At 31.8% G+C, this 26303-nt stretch overlaps 1 protein-coding gene across 1 annotated transcript in view; it reads right to left on the bottom strand.

Annotated features, from left to right (window-relative positions):
• The window catches only part of MPDZ (multiple PDZ domain crumbs cell polarity complex component), a 126477-nt gene that overhangs the window by 93021 nt on the left and 7153 nt on the right, over window positions 1-26303 (bottom strand). The window contains 7 exon segments of the mRNA XM_006918360.3: window positions 2558-2646; window positions 2982-3096; window positions 5720-5929; window positions 7483-7611; window positions 8329-8542; window positions 9171-9310; window positions 9769-9975. Of these exon segments, the coding sequence (XP_006918422.1) occupies window positions 2558-2646; window positions 2982-3096; window positions 5720-5929; window positions 7483-7611; window positions 8329-8542; window positions 9171-9310; window positions 9769-9975 (1104 nt within the window).

The following is a 26303-nucleotide window of genomic DNA, read 5'->3' as shown; positions in this document are numbered from 1 at the left end:
ACGGGAATGTAAAATGGTGTATCCACTTTATAAAAACTCCGTCAGTTCCTGAAACATAGCGTTATCATATGAACGGAAATTTCCACTCTTATACCCAAGAGACATGAAAACACATGTCCACACAAAAACTTGTACATGAATGTTCATAAAAGTGTTATTCGAAATAGCCAAAAAGTGTAAACAATCCAAATGTCTATCAACTGATAAATGAATAAATAAAATGTGGTATGTCCATAGAAAGAAATATCATTCAGCTAAAAAGAAATTTCTTCAATTGATACATGCTACAACATGGAATAACCTTAATAACATTATGCTGTCTACGGTCATGCCACTCTGAATGTGCCTCATCTCGTCTAACCTCTAAAGCTAAGCAGGGTTGGATCTAGTTAGTACTTGAATAGGAGACCACCTAGGAAGACCAGGTGCTGTAGAGGTGCTAAAAAATAAATATATGCATGCATGCATGCATACATGCATACATACATACATACATACCCATTATGCTAATCAAAAGAAGTGGATTACAAATGACCACATATTATATGGTTTCATTTACATGAAATGTCCACAACAGGCAAATCTATAAAGGCAAAAGTAGACTGGTGATTGTCTAAGATAGGGAGGATGGGGGAATTTGGGAGTAACTGCTAATGGGTATAGGTTTTACTTTAGGATAATGAAAATGTTCTAAAATTGTTTGTGATAATGAATGTACAACTGTGAATACGCAAAAACTACTGAATTATACACTTTAAATAGGTAAACTGTATGTTATATGAATTGTATCTCAGTAAAGCTAGTTTTTTAAAAAAAGCTTTCTAATGGATTAAAATACACAGCTTAAGGGAGATTAGCTATGTTTTCAATTTTTAATTCAGTATCAGATATGGATTTAGAGTGTGTATCTATTCACTTTCGCTCCCTTTCCTTCAAAATAAAAAAAGTAAAGTAGTTAAATTTCATTGTATGTTAAATAGAGACAGAGTGGGAAAAGTTCATTTCCAGGAGATATGTAGGTGGCAAGCACAACTTTAACTTTATAATAGATTTCAAGAGATGAACAGATGTAGTTAGGAGCATTACAGAACTAAACCGAAGAAGACACAAGGAGTTGCAATGTAAAAGCAAAGGGTGGAGATAACAGACACCTCTACTTTTTTTTTTAATTGCAGTAAAAAACACATAACATAAACTTTATCATCTTAACCATTTCTAACTGTACAGTTCATGCATGTACAACAGATCTTTAGACATTTTCATTTTGCAAGACTGAAACTCTATACTCAATAAAGAACAGTTCCCCATTTTCTCCTCCACCCAGCCCCTCACGACAACCATTCTACTTTCTGTTTCTATGAGTTTGACTACCCCAGGCACTTCATATAAGTGGAATCATACATTACTTGTCTTTTTGTGACTGGCTTATTTTACTTTGCATAAAGTCCTCAAGGTTCACCTATGTTGTAGGATGTGACAGAATTTTCTTTTTCATAAGACTAATTTTCCATTGCACGTATAGACCATATTTTGTTTATCTATTCATCCATCGATGGACATCTGGGTCACGTCCTCATCTTAGCTATTGTGAATAATGCTGTTATGAACAAGGATTATTCTAGCTTAACATTCTACTTTCTTACTATTATTAAGATCCCAAGGGAATAACAGAAACTTAATTAAGCATCAACAAACACATATTAAGATAAATGGGCATTCCCCAAAATGTCTCCCAAAGAATATTAATATATGTTTGAAGACAGAAAGAACTCATAATTACAAATGTTTAGGGAACATTGGAGTAAGAGTTAAACAAGTTTTTCTACTGCAGAACTTCTCAGTCTTTGATTTTTCAGTGTGCAATGTGAATCCCTAAGACACCTGCAGTTTTTCCTAAATGTATTTGACAGGAAGCCCCTGGGGCAGGGTCTTTTGGATTTGTGTTCTGAAGAGGAGTTAGATAGTACGATTTCCATTGAACACTAAACTGAAAGTTGGATTCTTTTATACACTGTCTTGAATAGCCATATGCTCAAAACATAGTGATGTTACTGTAATAACAATGACGGGTTTTAACTAATTAGGAGAGGCTGGATCTATTTTCTTATTCTTATATATGCTTAGAATTAAAGGGAGCCCTGGTCAGGGAGCCAACAATACCAGTGTTATTCTGCTAATGTAAAAAAGAAAATATACACAGCCCAAACTCAGATTCAAGTAAACTACAGGGTATAACATCTGGTCTTTACCTTTTGAGTGTCTTCAACTAAAGTATAAGTATGGTATTAACGTAACCAATTCATTACAGAAGTCAGATATTTCAGAAATTACTCAAGAAAGAAGTCCCACCTTTAGAACTGAGATCGCTAAAGCTTCTATCAAATGCTCTTACTTCCACAAAATAACAAATGTGGTCATTGTAATCACAGTCTCGAATCACCAAAGCAAACTTAAATTAGTATGGAGCTAACTACAGTTCTCAAACACTGAAGAAAGTAGGAAAATAAATTTTTCAACAATAAAAATTAACAAAGTTGTTATTAAATGTGTTGCTTACTGCTATAATTTGGTCTCCAATTTGGATTCTTCCATCATGTTCAACAGCACTGCTCTTTGTAATGCTCTTTACAAAGATTCCTGAAGGTTCTAAGATTAAAAATAGGTATTTTTCTTACTATTTACAAAGCACACTCAAAGAATATCCATCCTCCATTCTCCAAATATAAAGTCCAAATTTTGAATAAATATAAATCAGTAAGTCATAGAACCAAAACTACTAGTAGAAATCTAGTCTTGAAAATAAGAAAATAGTTTTCTCTGATAAATATAATATCAAAGTCATCTACTTTAAATTATTCTTAAAAAATTTTTCCATCATTTTATCCAACAATGTGAAAATACATAATGTTGATTCAATACTTCATAAGACAAAGATATTAGAGGTAACTGTCAAGTCTAAAAATATTAATGTTTAAAATTACCTAATTTTTTATCGCCAATGTAACCAGCAATGGTAATTCCTAATCCTTGGACATTTTTAGTGAGTTCTACATCAAATGTTTCACTTTCTTCACTTTTCTGAGTAGATGCATCGACCTAAAATACAATCAATCAATAAATATACAGATAAATAAACATGTAAACAAACAAGATAAGCTCAATTTAAGAATAATAAGATAGAAATGGGTGTCAGAGAACTCTGCTAAGGGATTATAGTAGAGATTACTCCTTTGGTCTTGACAACATGGACTAAGCATCATATTTTTACTCAAAAGGAATGCTAGCAGTAAGGTTGAATACCACCTTACCAGAGAAATGAATTATTGTTTACATACAGAATTTTAAAAAAGTTTCTTATTTACAAATTCTATTTTCAGAGATGGCTCATCTTCATTTTGAGAGTGAGGAGGTAACACAGTTGAAAAGAACTCATGTTTTGAATTCAGATCAACGAATTTAAATCTTGCTTTGCCTCAGCATTTTTCTAAATATTGCTTTGTTCAACTGTCTATCAGGCAAAAGAAAACAAGTCCAGCTAAGTTACCGAGCAGTTTCTATGTAATAAGCATTTAACATATCTTAATTCATTTACTCCTTAAAACAAGCCTCTGAGGTAGATATGGTCACTGTCAATTTTTCTCTGGGGAAACTGAGGAGTATAAACTTTTCCAAGGACAAACAGTGAGCACTAATAGAGACAAAATTCAAATGCAGATAGGCTGGCTGCAGAGTCCCTTCTCCTAAATGCTATACAGTATGGAAAGTTCCTAGTAGAGTACAGAGGCCAACACGTCCACACAGGACATGTTGCTGCTATTATTATCTTAAGCCAATAGTTAATTCTAACACCATGAATATGATTTAATCTATCCTTCAGATATATTATTAACAGACTGATGATTATACTGATGATTACTTTTAAAATTAGTAAAATGCACCAAGAGCTATATAAAATTATCCCTTATTTGTTTTGTAATTTCAGACCTTAATTTAAAAAGCTATTTATAAGGAAAGTATGCCTTTCTGCTATGATTTCCTTCATTCCTAAAATGATAGCCCAAAGCAAGTTTCTTTAAATGCATAATTGTTAACAATTATATATTGGACTGAAAGGCAAGCCTCCCCGAATTAAGCATTAGTGGACTGGTGCAATAAGTCATCGATCATCTATTGACGTTATCTACTAGTATGGCGTCAGCAGACTCCAAAGAGAACCCTATAAAGATCATAACAAAATGAAGGCTATGGGATTGAATGGGCATGCAGGTTCAGGCTAGCTGGTAATGTTTTCTGATTTTCTTTAAGCAAACTCTGACTATATGTCACTAATAGACCACCTAAACGAGATACAATTTTATAGTAGAGTTTCATTTATTTTTTTCACTGCACATAATTATCTGTGCAAACTTAGCAAAAGTTTAAAGTTTAGATAATTACAAGAAAATGACAGGATGAAATCTGCTTCAATTGAAACAAATGTGTTTTCTATTTTTAATAAGACTTATGCGGGTGCTATTTTAGAGGGTGGCAATTTGACTATCGAATAGTTTTAAAAGGGGCACAAGCTTCAGAAATGATGATATGCACAGAACAGATATTTTTCTAAGCTCTCAATTACATCGAGTGGTTTTCGGTATTGCATTCATTTATATATTGCTGAATAAAATGTTTTGTTTACCACAAAAGAATGCCATTTAAATACTTTCGTAAACAAGCTTTCTTTACTTCTTTCTCTGCAAAAAATAGCAACCAAACTCAATTCTAAAAACAACAGAATCATGGAAATTTCAAGTGTTCTAATAAAGTTTCAAAGAGCTTGTGGAGGAGGTTTGGAAATTAAAAAAAGAACTTGAAGCAACTGGTTAGACAAAAACTTTTAATAGGAAAAAATCATATGGATGTTTTTAGATCTATGAGAAAGAAATGTAGGACTTGCATTTGCTATAAAGCTTATCTAAAAACTGAGTGTTATTCTCCTCTTAAATAATTAAGAGATTTTTGGATAAAATTATTTTGCTGTTATCCACTATATTCGTCTTGTGACCTGAACTATTTTGAGACAATCGCCACATTCTAATGATTTTCAAAATTTCTAGCTTTTTTCATATCAAGTTAAAAAGAAAAATGAAATTTTATGCCTATGAATAAAGCTTTTGTTACAACCTCAAAAATATAACTTTTGTTTAAAAAAATTATGCGACAGGGTCAAGAATTGTGGCTTCTCATTACAAATCTGAGAACAGTCCTGTGACATACCTTAAAACAATAATATTGAAAGGTTTTAGTAAGCTTATTTACCACCACCACCCCCCCCTGCAAAAAAAAAGGCACTAAAAAGAAAGTTGTTGAAAGAAAATGATTAGAACTTATAGCCCTCCTTACAGAGGGCCTTCTAAATAAGAGAAAAATTAAACATTTTAGGTATTAGTAGCAAGTAATTCTTTAAAAGTTTTCCATACTTCAAAACATTATTTTCATAAATGTGCTGCTTAAAGAAAAATGTAAAACAGTAATCCAGAATTTTTTAAGCAATCTATTTTTTATCTGTTATACATTATTCCTAATTAATAAAATTTGTGCTGAAACATCTCTACATTTGAATTGTTTTATTCTTTAGAACTAATATATAAACATTAATAAATCCAGTTTCTGAATAAGCATCCTGTCATTTAAGTGCTACTGTCTATCAGTTTCCCGTTAACTGTTTTTACCTACTTACCCGCATCTCTGGAGTAGAAGATGGGGATGAGGAAAGGGTGATGCCCAAAGAGGTAGGTGCTGTTGGTTCTTCTATGGCACCTCTTGCAATCATCAATTTAACTCTATTTCCACATTGCCTGAGGACTTGTGCTACTTGCTCACTGCTCATCCCTGCAAGATCTGTGTCACCAATCTTTAGAATGTGGTCTCCACTGCATAATCGCCCATGCTGAATAAAAAGAAATGATTTATCAGGTTTTATTATTATTAACTTCATCAGAGGGAAAGGAAATTTTTTTTTTTTAAAAAAAGCAATGATATGAATTACCAATCATAGGACACTAAGCATATAGTTGTGATTTTAACTGTCTTTTGAAGCATACTAAATTCATTCAGTGTGATAGAAATAACTGAAATTCACAAATATTCCTTAATAGTTGATACGAGCTTTTCAATTTGATTTCTATCCACTAGATGCAAGAAAATGTTAAATCTTTCAAGAAGTTTTTGAGGGACAGAAAAGGAGAAAATGCCAGTAAGCAGAGATGAGGTATGTTACTATACAAATACATATTACTCAAATTATGGTATGAACCGCAAGAAAGTACTGAATACCACAATTTTCTGCCTTACCATTTCAATTATAAACATCTCTAAAGAATTCATTTGTAGATGAAATCCATGTGAGATAAAACTCCAGGCAGATGAGGGGAGTGAAAAGAAGCCTCATGAGCCTTCATACAAACAGTGGCCACTAGAATTTTATGCAATAAAAAAAAAGTTCTGCATTGTCCAATATAGTGCTACAAGCAACATGTGGCTACAGAGCACTTGAAATATGGCTAGTCCAACTGAGGAACTGAATTTGTAATTTTATTTAATTTTAATTAATTTTAATTTGAATTTAAAAAGTTATATGTGGCAAGCACCCACAGTATTGGACAGCACAGCTTAACACTGAAGATAAAACTGATTTATTAAGCCTATCAACTAGGGGAATTTCACTGGATACTGCTAGATGCTGGTCGATATTTAAAAGAAAATTTGCATACTGTCAATACCTCTAATATGACTGCCAATAAATCTGCCTCTCATTTATGAATATGACAAATACTTGATGTACCTGACTCTTAAGTTCAAATACACATGCAAAAACAAAAATCTTTATAAACAAAATGTTATAATCAAGGCAAAAGACACTTAGCAGAACTTGTCAAATTAAAATATAAATCATAACAAGTAACTTTACAATTTTCTTACATATATTCCAACAATGTCATATAGCATAAATGCCAATGCTTTAAAGAATTACTCTAAGTGATAAAAACAGGCAGTGCTTCAGATAAAGATGACACCAGTGACTCAACACTAAAGGGACAAGATGAATCTTGTTATTTTTTTCCCGCTCTAATTAAGCATTCTTTTTTTCCATAATATCTTGTGGCTACAAAACGGCTGGCTAGGTTTATAAATATGTTATAATCATAAAATAAAGGATTGCTACCTCTACAATAATCAAAACTATAACCAGAGCTTTAGTCTGTGGTTCTAAAGAGAGTAAGATCACTATTATAGTAACATAAGATTGAATGTTCCCTTTTAAAGAAATTTCCCCCCAGGTCTAAGAAAGCATTTTAGGGATAGCCCAGCAAAACAGAAGGTTATAACTCAGCTTCTCTGACATTATTTAAGGCCAAAATTTCTTCTTTCTGACAGATAATATAAAAGATGAAGCCATGTTATTTGATAAAACAGCATGAAAGACCTGTTGGAGTAGTTTACCTGATCAGCCACTCCTCCAGGAAGAATGGTTTTTACTATCACACCAGTTGCTTTTCCTCCTACAATGCCAAATCCCAGACCAGATCCATCATTCACCAATTCAATAGTTTCCACATGCTGCCAGTGAACCTGAAAACAAAGCTTCTATATGAATCTGAAAAAATTTAGGGAAAACTAAAATTTTCATTAAAGATTTTTGTGAATATTATTTTGTGAGTAGTATTAAATAATTGAGTTCAGACATAATAATGAGCCTTGAGGACATCCCTTTTATTCAGTACACTTCCAACAGATTGTTGCTGCTACTGATATAACCATTCTTAAAATTATCAACATGTCATTGTAGTGATCACATTTAACCAGGTAAATAGGCACAATCCTTTGTAGAACTTTTCTTAAAAAAGAAAAACATCAAGGAAAAAATTGTTACCTATTAAGAATGTCTTCTGCGTAAGCCTGCCTTGCAGGATTCCAAATTAGCTGACTTAAAGACACTGACAGCTAACTGTAACAATATAATCCTACAATTTACAAAGCAAAATCAAGATTATATTTGTCTACAGACAGAGTCAATTCTGTTAATGGATTAAATTTTTTTTCGGCATTTGAGGAATGCTGTAAAAAACAAAAACAAAAAAACAAACTACACACAAAAAAGTAAAAGTTGTTTTAGAAGCCAGAAACTTGACCATAATGAAATAACAAACATTCCAGGCTAGAGAGAGATAAAGGAACAAAAGGCAAAAACTCGAGAAGTACAAAGAACCTAAGGAATTGAAACATGTGGACAATGACAAAGAACTACAAAAATATGTCCTGTTCCTTGTGAAAATCTTATGTACTCACCGGATTAGAGTGAGCTGAGATTGTGCTGGCCGCGGATGGGGAACGAGAAACTATGGGATTAATAAGCTGAGGCAATGAGCCTCTGGCAACAATTAGCTGGACATTATCTTTGGCTTTCTGTAGGATGCTGATAGCCTGTTGATGTGTAATTGTCTGATCAAGTGCCTGTCCATTGATAGCAAGGATTTGATCAGTTTCCTTCAATCTTCCATCTCTATCAAGAAATGAAAAAGAGGGCAAAGAAAAGGACAGGTTTTCTGGCCTATATTTTTCAGGTTATTTTTCTAATATCCACACTTTTAAAGCATTTTCCAACACTTCTTATTTTAAAATATATATATGCTTTGGCTCCAATTGATATGAGCTTTTCAATTTGATCTACTCCAAATCAACCCTTTCCATTTAGCTACCCACTCAACTTATACATTAGATCTTGGATGTTCCTATCTTCTACAAATAAAGCAAAGATGCATATATTTATTTGTTGCTTTGAGTATATTAATAAAATATAGCTCCAATTATCACGGCTCACATGTATAATTTTCTACACAGTAATTTTAAAATCTAATTAAAAACAGCCCATTTAATTACAATGAGAATGAAGTCCTATTCAAATTTTTCTTTCCTCATAAAGTGATTAGTTTTGACTATATTTGAAAGGTACTCTTCCTCCATAAAGACTGTTTATCATAGTAATGTTAATGATATCTAAAAACTGGTTAATATCATTACATCCAATTTTTTGTTTTTTTTGTTTTTGTTCACTTTTCTCTAAATTCTCCCAAGATGATCAAAACCTCCTGAATGTGGTATCAAAAACAGAGAGGCACTGATAATCTCACCTGTGAGCCACACTGCCTTCTTGGATCTCCTGCACAAATATTCCCAGTTCTCCCCGATTTTCACTCCTCAGTCCCACAACACTGAACCCAAGGCCTCCACATGGAGGTTTGAGAAGCTCGAAAACTTCTACATGGCGACCCTGTTCAGGAAACAAAGCAAGAAATGAAATTAAGAGCCATCACTGCACTTACCATCATCTTATTAGTGGCATTACTTTGTTAAAAACATTTTTTTAATTTTTTTTCTAAGATAACCTTTATCCCTCATCACCTGGAATGAAATATTTTATTTATCCTAAAGAATATTTCTAGAATATGAAATATCATATTCACTTTAAAATGCAGTAATTAAAAAAAATGGAACAGAAAAATCTCTGAACTAACTCACAGAAAATCTACTTCTTATTCATTTCCATTTTTTCAGATGTTATATCTTCATAAAAAAATACTAAATTTAATAAAATGTATACTTAATGTACATGTTTAACATAACTTACATAATATAAATGTGTAAATATTCTCCAAATTATCCAGGCCTTAATTACAATCTTAAGACATTATATGTTCTATCATAACTAACAAGAAAAAATGTCCTTACTTGGGCCATATTTTTGATCAGCTGATCAAATTCATCACAAGTAGGTTTCCCACTGCTATGTGGAACACTTGAAGCTGTAAGTGTTTCCAGATTCCCATTATTTGATGACAAAAACGATTCATTTTGCAGAGTAGGAATTATAGCTGGGCTGAGATGTGGAACGTGGGCACATTCGATATTTGAAACGGCCGAAGTTGCAATGTTTACCTAAGAGTGATATGGAGATTATTAACAATTGTGACATTCTTCAAACATTTCATTGAAAACATCCCAAGAGGGGTAATAATGAAGTACATATGAAATTTCAAATCGTCTATATCCTTGATTCAGCAACTCTATCTCAAGAAATTTATTTCAAGGAGAAAAGTTAGAAAAATACACAAAGACTTGTGTACAAGAATGTTCAATGCAGCACTATTTGACAGGAAAAAATTTAAACTATCTCCAATGTTCAAGATACTCATTAAAACACATGCAAAAATATATACATCTATACATATACTTTTATGTGAAAAAGGCTACTTATTGAACAATCAATGTGCTTTCAAAAAAAGATGCTTATATATGTATTAAAATTTAGAACAATATGTACCAAACAACAAATATAACACTAGTTGTTCCAGAGAAATGGGATCCCAGGGGGCTATATTGCTTGAATTTTTATAACAATATATGTAGTAAAGAATTTGGTCTTTCCTGAAGAGAGGTTTGGCCTTTGTCATCAGCTCTTAGGAAGTAACTTCTAAACTCTTGGAATTTCCCACATGATAGGAGTGTCTATTATTCATGGTGGGCCCCAAAACATGATACCAGCTCAAATTATGAGATGATGTTAAACCATATGAACAATCAATCAATCAGCTGTGCCTATGAAATGATGGCCTCCCAAAAAAACTCTGAACACTGAGCTTGCTAGGTTAGCAATACTTAGCAATATTCCATCCATATTGTCACAATCGATTTTGGGAAGAAGACACTTCCTGAGAAAAATAAAAGCTTTGATATGAAATCCTCCCAGATTCTGTACTATCCTTTGGCTAATTTTTTACCTGAATCCTCTCCCTATAATAAACCATAACCATGAGTTTAAAAGCTTTAAGTAAGTTCAGTAGGTGCCTCTAGTAAATTGTTGAACCTCATGGTGGTTTTGGGAACCTACTAAACTTGCAGTTGGTTCAAATATGAGAGTGGTCTTGTGTGGATTCTTCCCTCCAACTTTGTATCTGGAGCTTAACTCCTTTGCTATCGGTGTCTCAAATCTTGGGCAGAGTTGCCAGTGTGGAGGACTGTGCCCTCAAACCTCACAGTTCAGTTACAATGACATAAAGAACAACAAAATGACAAATATACAATGATATAAACAACAAAAAAGATAATTCTATTTTGGAAAAACATTCTATTATTTGTGTATGCCTGTTATAAAGAGCTCCAAGTTAAAGCTAAAGAATTGATAAAACAGTGCAGTTAATTCTAATTTCATATTTCTAAAGTGTGTCTGGAATGTAACTTTTTATCTATAATTATGTATCAGTAAGGTTACATCGATGATGTCATTGGATCACTCTCTGAACTCATCTCCTAGCATTCTGTCCTCTACTCACATAGCTCCAGCTATAACATGCCTCCAACTACCAGCCAGGTACGTCCTTCTCCCAAGAATCTATATGTTTATTTCTTTCACTCAAGAGTGCTCAGTGTCACCTCAGAGAAACTCTCCCTGACAACCCTAAGACGACATCTCACCATTACATGCTCCATGAGCTCACTCCACCCTGTTTTTCTCCTTTGTGGTGCTTTTTACCACCTTGCATGCACCCTGTTATCATAGAGTTTCCATCCCAATCTGTGGAGACAGACTAAAATGTAGAATTCTCCAGTGGCGGAATTTGATTATTTTATTCTCTATTATATCCCCATTCTCTAAAAGAGTGCCTTGCACAGAGTTGGCATTCAATATACATTTAACAATAAATGTTTACCCATTTTTAAGGCCTACTCTGATATAATCTCTCCAACAACTCTCCAAATAACTTTATGTCCATTTTACAGATGATGAAATTATACAAAGTCAAATACCTAATAAGTAGATTGTGACCTATTTTTTTTTTTCATCACGATGTTCCTATCATCTTTGTATTATACATATAGCAAACATTCATTTTAAATACCATTTCTGGAAATAACTCATTAGGCAAAGAGCTTCCACTGACCGAAGCAATCAAAATACTTCACAATACATCACCAACCTGTGCCTAAGAATTTGTTACCTGTCCTTAAAAATAAAACTGAAAACTCAGTAAGTTACCAAAGTTACCAATAATTCAGCCATTATAATGGCTATCTCCAACCACAGATGAAAAAGAGATCAATGTGTTTAGAAGAGACTTTTGGGAATCCTTTCAAATGCTTATTTTAAAATCTACAGCAGGCATGATCAATTATTATTTTTTCAAAAGCAAGCTTCTTATGACAAACCTGATTTATTTTATCCTGAGCCATGGCAACTTCAATAAAGTCTGCCAGCAGAAGATACACCGCTCAGGTTGAAGCAGATGGCATAACGAAATTTGTAACAGCCTGAGGATCCCACACACCAGGACCTAATGCCTATGGTATATTTGCATAGGAAAAAATATTTGGACTTCTGCTACAATAAGCCAGAATTAACAAATCACATTCCAAGAACAGAGACTCTATCTATATAAAGCTAACTGATGAAGTATATGCTCTTATGTTATATAAGACAAGGTGTGAAGGCATTCCAAGAGTAAAGTTATAGAAGCAGAACAAGTACAGTATTATAAAAAGAGAACTGTAGAAAAGTACTAAACATCAGTTGTCGTCTCCAAATTTGTTAAAGGTTTAACCAATATCGATGACTCCTCCTGTCTCTTCCTAGCCTTTGTGGTTTACAAAAACATAAAAGCAAAGGTTAAAGAGATCACTTTATTATATCATCATACAAAAGTCTTGTTTTTAAAAATCGTATATTTATACCTATAGAAAAAAAGCACAAAGTCACTTTTCGATCTGCTATAACTTTATTAAAATGGCCTTCTAAACTACACTCTCCTTGAAGAACAGGAATTAATCTTTTTTGCCTTAATAGGCTTGTTCATAGCAGACATAGTATAAATGTTTAGTAAAAATAACTCCCATCTTGGCTTATAGAATATTAAATAAACAGAAGAAAACACAACTATCTGGTGATTTTCCCATACAGAAAAACAATCTGTAAAATTTATGGAAGTTGCTAGAAAATGAGCAAAAGTCACCTAAAATTATCTGTTCTCTGTTTAACGTCTGGCTGAGTGTTTCACTCTAAAAAGGCCTTTTGTGCTCAGAGTAAGTAAATATATATTAACTTAACATGTTTTAATTAGTTCTAATACCTAAAGCATAACTTAAATAAAAGTTAGATAAAGTATTCAATTAAAAAGTTATCAAATTCTTTGTGAATAGGCAGGATGAAACACTCTCTCAGTATTCAGAAGTATAGGAGAAGCACACTTATAAGATGCAGTCAGAACTAATAATTGGTTCATTTGCTCTAAAAAGTCAGATAAAGTAGAAATAAAAAAGAACAAATATATAATTTATCTACTAACATCTTAATAATGAAAAGGCTCTACATTCTTTCTTTCATAAACCATATTCACATAAATGGCATTATTTTCTCATTCAGCCTCTTAAATATGGAGCAACAATTTCGACACTTGAGAAGTAATTTCATTAAAGAAACCTAGATATTTATGAGATCTTTACTCAATGTTTTACAGTTCAATCAAACACAACCAATACACCAACAATTGTTTTATCAATTCATCTTCACAGTCTTTAAAAATAAATAAGTTTTCATAGGAAAAATATTTTGTCATAAATTTTGTTATATGATAAAGTCATACAATTATAAAAATAAATTTTGACTAGCATAAATGGCTTTAAAATGACTAATAAATGTACATTTACCTGGTGAGAGCTGCAAAAGAACACAAAAAGAAAATATCTGAATAAACAAGTGTTTAGTGCTTCAGGCATCAGTCAGTATGCATTACAGGAGAAACAGACAGTATCCTTTCACTTAGCAAGTCACTTATTTGGAGTTGTGCTAAGAGAGCCCTTTTTTTTTATAGTAGCATGCCAAGAAAATAAAAATCGTCTTTGGTTCTATCTATAAGCAAACTCACCCTGTGGGAGTAGCTGTATCAGAATAACCCTTCCACTAAGATCAATTAAAACATTTGTATAAAGATCTACTTAAAAAAAAAAAAAAGCTTTACAGATATTAAAATGAATCCATCATTCTGTCATAGTCTTTCCATTAAAAGCGAATCAATACCCACACGCAAGAGCATAAATATCAGAAAGTAGGGATTCTAGTAAACATCTTAGAAGCTGACTACCACAGTATATCATAGTAAAGCAACTGAAATCCAAGACAGAGGGAAGATCTTAAAAGTCACCATGGCAAAAGGCACCTTATCTTGAAGGAAGTAGCGATGGCTGACTTCTCAAGTGAATCAATGAAAAAAGACAACAGAACGGAGAAAAAATAAGAATAAAAACAAAAAAACCTGACAAACTAGCATTTTCAGAACATGTCCTATATGCACACATGCACCTTTGCACATTCACACACACACACACACACACACACAGTGTCATCTCGGATTTGCACAAAGTAAATACCAAAGTAAATTCTCAGGCAGAAAGAAAATGATCCCTGATGAAATTTCCCTAATGCAGAAAAGATTGAAGAGAACAAAAAAAGGATTTGAAAATGTAAGTCAATAGAAATTGCTTAAAACAATAATCTAAAATGTGTAGAGTTTAAATATACGTAGAATTAAAGTACATGATAATTACACACACACAAAAAAGAGTAGGGTAAATGGGTTGAAGTGTATTTAGTTTCTTGCATTTTCCAGGAAACAGTGAAAGTACTAATTAAAGTCAAGTCAAATAAATTAAGGGTGCATATATCTGGCAAAGGACTCATGTCTGGCCTATGTAAAGAAAACTCAAAACTCAGTAGTTTTAAAAAAAAGATCCAATTAGAAAATGAACAAAGAGACATTTCACCAAGAAGATATGTGGATGGCAAATGAGAACACAAAAGATGTTCAGCATCATTACCCATTAGAGAGAGGCAATTTAAAAGCACAAAGATATCACTACAGATACCTATCAAGATAGCTAAATAAAAAATAGTGACAACACCAAATGCTGGTGAGGATGTGTAGAAAATTGATTGCTCATACACTGCTAGAAGTAAGGCAAAATGATAGAGCTCCTCTGAAAAATAGTTTGGCAGTTTCTAAAAAGGAACTCAACCTGCATTTACCATATAACACAGCAATTACACTCTTGGGAATTTATTATAGAGAACTAAAAACATGTCCACATAAAAACATATTCAAAGCAGTTTTATCTGTAGGAATAAAAAACTGAAAACAAATGTTCCTCAATAAGTACATCCATACCATGAAATAATACTCAACAACAAAAAGAAAATATAAACATACAAAACAACTTGGATGGAGCACAGGAGCATTACGCTTAAAGAAAAAGACAATTTCAAAAGGTCACATACATTATTATTATAATTTTATAACACTCTTGAAATGATTAAATTATACAGATGAAAACAGTTGGCAGAAGATAAGGATGGTGTTGGGGAGGGGCTGGGTATTACTATTAAAGGGTAGCATAAGGGAAACCTTTTTGATGGAATAGACCTGACCCAGATTGTGGCAGTGGTTACATGAATCTACAAGTGAAAAAATGACACAAATTGAAAAATTCGATGCACACTGTATCAATATTAGTTTCCTGGTTTTGATATTTTACTATTATTCAGATGTAACTGCTGGAGGAAACTTGGTAAAGTATATATAGGACCTCTCTATACTAGATTAAAAACTTCCTGTGAATCTGTAATTATTTAAAAATAAAAACTTTTCTTAAAAGTTGACTCAACTTTTAAGGACAATACTGTAAAATCTTTAGGGTAACCACAAAGGAATAATAAAAGTATGTGTAAATAACACACTAATAGAGGAAGATAAAATAAAAGGGCAACTTATACAAAAGAAGACAGAAATGAGTAACCCAAAAGCAAAAAATCATAAATTAAAATAAAAATGTATCAATTTCATTAAATGTAAATGAGTTAACTAGTCAAAGTAAAAGACTAAAATTTTTGGACTGTATAACACAATAAAACCCAAATACATTCTGTTTACCAAAGATACAAGTTAATAATAAAGAAAAAGATAAAAGATGAAAGTAGAAAGATGGAAAAAAGATACTCTACACATACATTAACCAGAAGAAGCCTGGTACAATACTAATTAAACTAATACTAGACCTTAAGCGTACCTTAAGGCAAGAAGCATTACTGGAGATAAAGACGGACAATTCATAGATATAAATGGTCAATTCAGTTAAAAGATAAAAGAATTTCAGTAATCTAAAAATACAACCTCAAAAAGAAAAAGGCCTCAGAATTCAAATGAGAAACAGGCAAATCTACAATCATAAAAATTATAATACATCGCTCTTAGTAACTGATAGCATGGAAAAAAAATCAATAAGCATAAAGAAGATATGAACAACTTAAAGTTGGATCTAATTGACAAATATAGAACACTGTACTCAACGACTGCTGAAAGCACACTTTCAATACGAAATAAATATTTATCTAGATAGATTACAGGTAGTCATAAAGCAAGTGTCATCAAATCTCAACAAACTGATATCATACAGAAGATGTTCTCCATTTATAGTAGAATTAAGCTAGAAATCAATAACATAAAGATAACAAAACTAAAAAAAAAGGATAACCAACAAAGCAATATATTCTAAATAAACCATGAATCAAAGAACAGATTATAATAAAAATTTAAAAATTTTTAATTGAATGATAATGAAGAAACAACATACCAAAATCATGGGATGCAGATAAAGCAATGTTTAGAAAGAAATACTAGACTTAAATGAATGTATGTGAAAAAATGAAAGATTAAAAATCAATAAGCTGAGTATCTGTTTCAAAAACCAAACTCAAAAAAGGGAGAATACAGGTTATACCAAACTCAAGAAAACAGAAAAATACATGCAATAACAAATTCAACAAAACTAAAATTTGGTCTTTAAGAAGATTAATGAAATTGATAAACCTCCAGCAATGTCAATAGAAGAAAAAAAAAGGTATAAACTTCCAATATTAGGAATAAAAAGAGGGACCTAACTAAACTCTAAAAGGATACAGTGAACAACCATAAACCAAATTAAAAAATATATATGATGTAAATACATAACTTAAAAATGAATTTACCAAAATGTCAATAATTTAGTATCTATTAATAAAACTAAATCCATTATTTAAAATCTTGCCACACATAAATAAAAACTGTTCTAGATGAATTTACTGGTAAAGTCTTCCAAATATGTAAAAAAAAAATAACGCCAATTTTATAAACTATTTCAATGACAAGAAAAAGAAAGAACTCTCAACTTTTTTTCTGAGACCAACATAACCCTGACAGAAAAACCTAGCAAAGATATTACTAGACAGGAAAAATTATAGATACAAAAATACTGAACAAGAATGTCAGCACACTAAACCAAAGACCTATAAAGAAGATAATAATTATGACCAAGTTGGGCACTCCAGAAATGCAAGTTATGTTAATATTTGAAAATCGTTTAAGTTTCATATTAACAGAATAAAGGAGAAAAACAAAGGATTAGCTCAATAGATGGCAGGAAAAAGTAGTGCACAAATTGCATATTTAATTAGGAAATGTTGAAAGCTCTTAACCTTGAGGATGAGAATGAGACTATGACATCCATCATCACGACTTCTATTAGACTCAATGTTTTAGGGAGTACAATAAGACAAGAAAAAGAAATAATGGTATAAAGACTAGAACTGAAAAAATAAAAACTAATTATTTCCAGACACATACCTGTGTACACTGAAAATCCAAGTGAAGCCACAGATATACTATTAGCTTTAATAAGTAAATTTAGTAAAGTTGGTAGATATAATCAACATAAAATAACTATATTTCCTAGCATAAAACAAACTAGAAACTAAAACTTTAAAAAAATTCTACTGAAAATCTGATAAAATTTTTTGAAAAAAATAGAATATAACAGAGTGTTTAGAAATAGACCCACACTTGATTTACAACAATGGTGCCAATATAAGAGAGAAAAGAATGTTCTTCTCAATAAATGAATCTGAGTCAAATGGAAAATTATAAAAATATACACATGAACATACCTACTTTATACCTCATGCCATAGCCAAAATATAGACAGTGAAACAAGCTCTGGAGAGAAAATATCTACATCCTTGGCATAGCTAATGATTTCTTAAATAGGACAAAAAAGGCAATATCCACAGAAGAAAAGTTTGAGAACTGGGACTTTATTAAAATTTAAAAAAACGAAACAATTCTAGTCATCAAAGAATACAATTAAGGAAGTCAAAAGGCAAAATATAAAGGAGATAAAAACAGTGTGATGCAAATATCTAACAAAGTTGTATTCAGAATATATTTTTAAAATTGTGAATAGTAAGAAAAAGATTGACAAACCAATGGGCAAAAGACTTAAGCAGAACTCTACAATGCAGGATATCCAAATGACCAATAAGCATATGAAAAAGTATTCGATGTAATTATTCAACGGCAAAATAAAAATTAAAACAATAATATGATACTACAACGTACCCCCAGTGGCTAAATTGGGAAAAAAAGAAATTTAAAGCTAGCAGTGCCAAGTATACGCAATGATGTGAAGGAATGAGAATTTTTGTTTGTTATAGTGACTAAGCAAAGACCTACAACCACTTGGAAAAATAATTTGACAGAATCTACAAATGCTGAATATATAACTTAAGATCCAGAAATTTCACTCTTAAGTAAATATCCAAGAGAAATGCACTTATGAGCAGCAAAAGACACATGCATGGTACTTTTATTTATAATAGCCCCAAACTGGAGAAAACGAAATTACATTCAACAAAAGAACAAATATAATCCAATATATTCATACAATGAAAAACGGAAAAGAACTTTAGCTACATACAACATGAACGAATGTCGCAGACACAAAGTGAAGAAAATAAGACAGGCACAAGGCATACACACACACATACACACACACACACACACTCGCACGTATGTGCGCGCGCTCAGATGGAGTTTACATAAAATTCAAATACTTATCTACAGGATAAAAATCAAAACAGTGTATGATCTGACTTATATATGGAATCTAAAAATAGCCAAATACCTAGAAATGAAGTAGACTGGTGGTTGCCAGGGACTGGGGGACCTGGGAAATGAGGAGATGGTGGTGGTCAAAGGCTACAAACATTCAGTTATAAGTTTTAGGGATCTAATATACATCATGGTGACCATAGTTAGGGATACTGTACTGTATACTTGGAAGTTGCTACGAAAGCACAGCTTAAATGCTTTCACCACATACACACACAGAAAGGTATTATGTGAGGTGATGGATGTGTTAACTTATCTTACTGTGGTCATCACTGAACAATATTGGTAAGTGTCAAACACCATGATGTATATCTTAAACTTACACAATGTTGTACGTCAATTATACCTCAAATAGGCTGGAAAAAATAGGGATTCATTTGGTGTAGAGGGTTAGGACTGGCTGAAGGGACACAGAAAGTATTATGGAGTGGTGGTAACATTCTATGCCTTGATTTGGGTGAAGAGTTGTATGTGTATATTCAATCTGTAAAAAATACATGAGCTATACAGTTTTGTCCTTTATACTATTTCTCATTTTTAAAAGTTTACAAAATAAGTGATATAATCAGAGCACAGAATCTGGGCACTCCAATGGACGATATAAAAAAACACTTCTCTTAAAGAAAGTAGGTAGGAATAGCTTGTATAAATCACACTAAATCTTCTCTGACAGACACTGTGAATTTAAAGTTGAATTACCAGGTGTTCACCTAAAATAAAGGAGAATATAAAAACTGGGTATCTGACGATGAAGCTTAGTCTATTATTGTGATGGATGACCCTCTAAAGGCTTCATATAGATTCAAATGGCTAACTTCCATTCTCAGAATTAATCCTTTAATGAGGGCTCAAGTCAAGATGAATCCTCAGCAAATGTGTTTTACTCTCCAGAGCACATTTAAATTTTTCTTCCTCCAAAATTATAAATTTTTAAAACTTCTAATAATTTAATTGCATGCCAAATTATAAGAAGAAAAAGCAATCATTGTTATACTTTTTACAGTATATTAATTTGACCCACCCTGGTACTAGGTTCACATAATTGAGATTTCAAAATTATAAATTGTATATTTTTTCATAATATCTGCTCTGTAAAATAAATGCCCTGCAAAAATACTCAAAAAAGTCTTTAATATTTTTGATGACATAATATGATCTATACACTTAAGCTCAACCAAATAGAATATTTGCAAATATATAGATTCGCTTAACTGAATCTATTACAAAAATATTGATATATTGTCTTCTTATGTTTCATCTATCCCTTCTGGGTTGTTCATTGAAAAGGAAGTTAATTTTATTAGCTCTATTTTAATGGCTAACATCAATCTTTCCAGAAGTACTTATATAATTGCCTACAAAAACGACTGCTTAGGATCAAACTGAATTCCCTAAAGCCTTTTTGTATAGATTATCAAAACCTGTTTTGTGGTCCTGTTATTTTGACTTGTTCTAAATGTATAGTATAGAAATGAGAACAAAATGATCCAAATGCTTATGTACATTTGATGGATATTATATTTCTATCATTTAAAAACCAAAATATATATTATCCTGAATTAAGCAAGAAAAATGACCACTGCTTTTGCAACCCGTTTCATAGATTTTAAACACATTTATAAACATACATTGCTAGTTCAATTTCCCAATTTTTTGTTTGTTTGTTATTCCTTAACATAATGAGAAATAAGAAATAAGGCATTCTCTGGGGAATTTGCTATAACAGGTGCACTTCATAGAAATGCAGACTTTTTTTTAAATCCACACCTTGTCTTTTCTTCTTGCAGAGCAAGAAAAGTGCTTATTTTCTTGTGAATTTACAAAATGCTATAAAACACTCTCTGGAACTGTTCCCAAATATGAAATGCAAAAATGGATCAGATGCTGAGAGTGTATTCAATGAAATACAGCACCTAAAATGGTAGCAATCACATGAAAAATTTTTATACATAATGGAACTGCACTTCAAGTTTGGAACCAAGGGAGGCCTCCTTTTCCATAAATCTTTCAGTGAAATACTGATTAGAGCACAACTCTGATGCATTATTGAACAGGCAAACCCTTGTACAGTAATTGATGGTGGCACTCTGATTTAATGATCCTTATTTTTAAAGCTAATTAAAGAAATTGAGTTGCATGTTCAAAGGGGATTAGCTTAATGTGACGAGACTATATTGGACATAAAGTAGCTCACAGCTCCTGAACTAAATGAAATACAAAATAGGGCAGCAATTTATTGGGGGGGAGCATTTTCAGGTGAAATAAGCATAATTTTACATTTTCTATGAGGTCTTCCTTTCATTCATTGAAATAATAACTGAGCACCTCAAATGACCAATATATTGGGGTCTAGGTGATGGGACAGTAATTAAAGAGATAAAATGCTTCCTATAATCACTAATATGTTAGCTATCCTAGAAAATTACTCCACTGGGACTAGTTTATCCACTTGAGATAGAATACCTTTCTTCCCATAGCTATGAATTCTTGACTAGCAAAGTAGCCTAGAACCCACATTATAATTTTCAGATATTTTAAAGTAGCTGTTACTATCATGGCCTGATAAATTTAAAAGATGAGATTAAATTTAGAAAATAATTCCTTAACCCAAGAATGTTTAAGAAGTCATTCTGAGTAATCAAAATGCAAATTTTCTGCACCTGCTCCTAAGTATACATGAGTACAAAGTTTCAATGGCATATTTGTCTTAAAATCTTCCTGTGCTAAAAAGGATAAACTATCAACTATGAACTAAGATGGAAGTCAAAGAACACTTAAAGCCAAAAGAAGGAAATGAATTAAAGGGTACATAGGATTCTTGTCTTCTCTTTTCAGTGTTATAGGGAGGTATACATGGATGGTCAACAATCTACCCAAAGCAATACTGATTGCTATAGCTTATTACATGACAAGATCAAGTACAAAACAGTAGACTTTGTACTTTTATACAATGTCATCAACTTAAGTGAAAGGCCATGTAGCAGGTTATGCTATTTTATAATGTTCTAATTTTCACACAAAGCTGCATCTATCAAGGTTTTATTCATTCTTGAAATTACATCATAAAAGATATTGATTAAAATCAATCTATGAAACACACTGCACTAAAATGTCAGGCTCATTATGGCAGCATAATGCAGAGTACTCCATATGTATTTCATAAACTAATTTTTTAAAGAAGGTCTAAATTCCACTAAAATATTTAGAAATACTCTACGTGAAAAGATTCAGATTCCCCCCACACACCAATTTCCTAAAATATACATGAATACTTGGGTAAAAATTAGAAAATCATTTGAATTTAAAACAGTCACAGTTTTGGTTTAAACTATTTTTATTCTGTATTCTTATTGAAAAGGTTTTTTACCATTTAAAAAAAGTTAGCATCTACAATGAAGTAAAATATAACAGGATTCTTAAACCTATCCCCTAAGTTTCCTCTGAGATTCCAATTAGACTCCACTAATTTTGAAATAATGGTTTCTTTTTCATACTGTCTGGTCTTTGAGTATCTTTATTCATTATTAGCATTATTGGGGGGCAAATGTCTGTGGTGGGCTGAAAGAAAAAAAAAACAAATTCTTTTCAGTTCCTGTCATCAAGAACAATAGTCTATTTCCCCACTCACTGAATCACTTTTAAAAGTTCTTGATGAAGTAGCAGAATTATTAATTTTTTTCAATTTTGACTCGAGTATGCAATATATCTTTTTAAAGCACTTATGCTGCATAAAAGTACAACTGTTGTCTAAAGGAAAAGCACTATTGTTTGAGTTATAAGCTAAACTAGCTACTTTTTTTTCATGAGTACCATACTCTTGAAAAAATGACTAACAGAAAGTAGTTATACAGACTTGAGTATAAGGTAGAAAATTTGAAAATAAAGAAACTAAAGTAAGCCTGCCACTCCAAAGAAACAATTGACAGCAACTATTGCCAATAGGAAAATTTGAGCTTTCAAGTGAAAAACAGAATTTTAGAAAACTTGTATCTACCTTGAGCCTGACAACGTTTCATAATTTAAAGACTTTGTTGATAACATGGAAAGCAATATTACCAAGTGTAATTTTTTTATATTATACAATGAAATGTGAAATGTAATTTTTTAGCTTTCTAAATTTTTCAGACAACCAATGTGATATAAAATTATACACAGGTTAAAAAAATTGAAATATAGGTTTACTATTAAGTAATAAAATACAAAATGTTCACTGATTTGGTTTCAGATTCTATATTGTAACTAATATTTGAGAAGTTACCAAGAGCTTTGGAGCCCTATCAAAGAAGGATATCCACCATTGTCTAAAAAGGCTATACGCCAACCTTTCCCAGCTAAATATCTGTGTGAGGCCAACTTTTCTCCAAATATGTCAACTAAGACAACAAATGCAAACACATTAGATATGAGAAGATATCCGATATAAGAAGCAGATATGAGAATCCAGTGTCTTCTACTAAGCTACATAAAAGAGATGTGCAAAAATGTAAAGTGATGCCACTCTTCTTACTAATTTTTAAATGTCATGGGTTCCTTACTGCTATTTTTAAATGTATTAATAGGTATTTAAAATATTTATCAATTTTCATTTCTATCCTGGTAAATACTGATGGACAAAACCACATAAACAAGAGCTCATTGTCGTCCTTAGTAACTTTTAAGAATAAAACGGGGTAATGAGACCAGAATGTTAGAGAACTGCTATCTTAGAATATAAATTTCAAATAGGAGAAGAAGAAATAAGAGAATATTTATTAAGTCCTTGGTAAGAATGGTGCTTATCATGCCTTAGAGTTGTTAGGTCCACATTATTTGGTTCCTATTTTACAACTAAAGGAGGGAAAAAGGAGTCACTTAAAATACATACATACACAATACATACACATATATACACATATGTATGTATATGTGTGTGTGTGTATAATGTACATTTTCATTTAAAGAAATAAACTCTTGATTAGGATCATCTACTAATAAATATTAGTGCCAGAATACAAGTCTGAATTATCTTTGTCTGCAAACTATACAACACTGCAGCATCTGAAATCAGATAATAAATATGATGCCTCAAATCACCAGGAAATCCTTAAACTATGTTGATTACACTGTTTGACAGTGAAAGAGAAAACAAAGCTCTATGATTAAGACCTGGGCTCCAGAGTCAGCCTGCCTGTGTTCAAAGACTAGCTCTATCACTTTTCTGTGCCTCCATTTCCCCATAGGTAAAATGAGGAAAATAATTTATCTATTTTATAGTACTGTTGTAATGATGAAACAGGTAACTGTACAGAATAGTTCCTGACACACAGAAGAATTTAATAAATGTTAACTGTTATGATGAGGAAGAGGAAGAGATGGAGGAAGAGCATCTTTTCAGTATGGTAAGAGAAAAACTCGGGGTCTTCAAAATAATTTGTTACTTCCTTATTTATGTTAAAAGTTAGTTCCCTAAAAAAGAAACATAAATTATTAATATACAACATTTCTGGATATTTAAAAATAGTCACGTATTTGTTAAGTAAGCAATCATTTACTGAGTTTGAATAAAGTATCATGTAGGGTCTAATGTATTTAAAGATGAACGTAGCATGCTACAAACAAATCTGAAATACAATTAATTCCTAAACTCCTTTTTATGCTTGCTAAGAACAAATGGCAAGTGGAGCGCAGCATATACACTACAGTCTAGGCATGTGTGTTGATGTGTATTTGCAGAATGTCTTTTCTGTATTTAAATCTCAACACTTCTGTGCTTTCTTAGCAAAACTTCCAAGGGAAAAAAAATTAAAGAATGTAGCTTAACCAAAAATAATATTCTTATCAAAGAAAGATGAAATTTTCTCCATCAAAGAAGGAGAAGGTATCAAAATTAAGTAGATTTATTTAAATTTCAAGACAAATAGTAAGTAATTCAGAAAATGAAAATTTAGACAAATGACACATCAGAATTTTTTCGGTGTTTTCCCTATCAGTCCCATATTTCCAGAAGACAAATAAAACTGATTCATTGCTCATAGTTTGCTTAGAGAAAAATAAAAAAAAGCAAAAACCTTGTAGACAATTATAAATACATGGAAATGAACACATGAAGACCAATGTTACTTTGCCATATTGCCTCTCCATTCCACTATTATCTTCATTTACTTTCAAACTGAGTGTAATTATAAATAAAATCATAATGAAATCAGAATGTTTTAAAGGAGGGCCTTTAAAATATAAACCACAATTTAGGAGCAGAATTAAAGGGAAATAACAAATCTTAAGCTCACAAAATATTTCTTTTAAGTGCATTTCTCTTTAGGAATGCTATTAACTTTTTTCAATGTATCTGTTCCTTATATTAAAGAACTAAGGGTTTATAAACAAGTGTAAATTAAAAGCAAAAAGCATTGATTGGCTTCAGGATCAGAGACTCAAATTCTTCTCCTAAATCTATCAATAAATAATTGGTGTCCAGATTAAGTTATGAAACCTCTTTAAATCCCAATTTCCTCACTGGATGAAATGGATAAAACCCATCTCTCATAGAGCTGATGACCTGGTAAATGAGACAAAGTCCACAGCACATGAGGGCTTTTTAAAGGTAATTTGTTGTTGTTGTTGTTGTTGTTGTTACTATAGCTTCAAATGTAAATCTATTCTTAAATTCTTGGGTTAAAAAACTCATTTAGGTTATACCCAGTAAATTTTACATTTTTCCCCTTCAAAGATCATTTAACTTTGTCAAAAAACACCATACAATTAGCACCATTTGCTGTTTTAGACACACATGCATACCCAATAGCAAGATGGTGTTGCATTTTAATCCAGCACTGTATAAAAAGCTTGAACAGTGCCTTCTTGCCCAGGATAAAACAAGAATTTCAGTCCCTTTAAATGCTCTATATTTACAAACTTTTAGTTAAAGGTACAAACATTTAAAAGCTGTTATTGTACCAAAAATAAAGTATTTGAAATTCCTACAGTAAATAAACTTTATGGTAAATGTAAAAACATGAGAATCACTCTTTCTCTTTAACTTCTCCTAGATAATGTACATTAAAGCCTCACAAAACAGACACTTTTCTGTTAAGTGGCTGCAATACTGTACCACAAAAGTAAAAGCATTTCAGGGGTAGGAAGACCTTTTTTCATTTTCATAAGCTACACGACTAGGAAGAATTCCATTTCATTTTTAGATGACTTCTATTAATGGGTCAAGGCATATTTTCTTTCTTTCTGTCCCCCTTCCTCTACTGACAC

Source organism: Pteropus alecto, unplaced genomic scaffold (assembly GCF_000325575.1).
Source record: "Pteropus alecto unplaced genomic scaffold, ASM32557v1 scaffold95, whole genome shotgun sequence".
NCBI lineage: Eukaryota > Metazoa > Chordata > Mammalia > Chiroptera > Pteropodidae > Pteropus > Pteropus alecto.
This window is presented reverse-complemented; position numbering and strand designations above follow the sequence as displayed.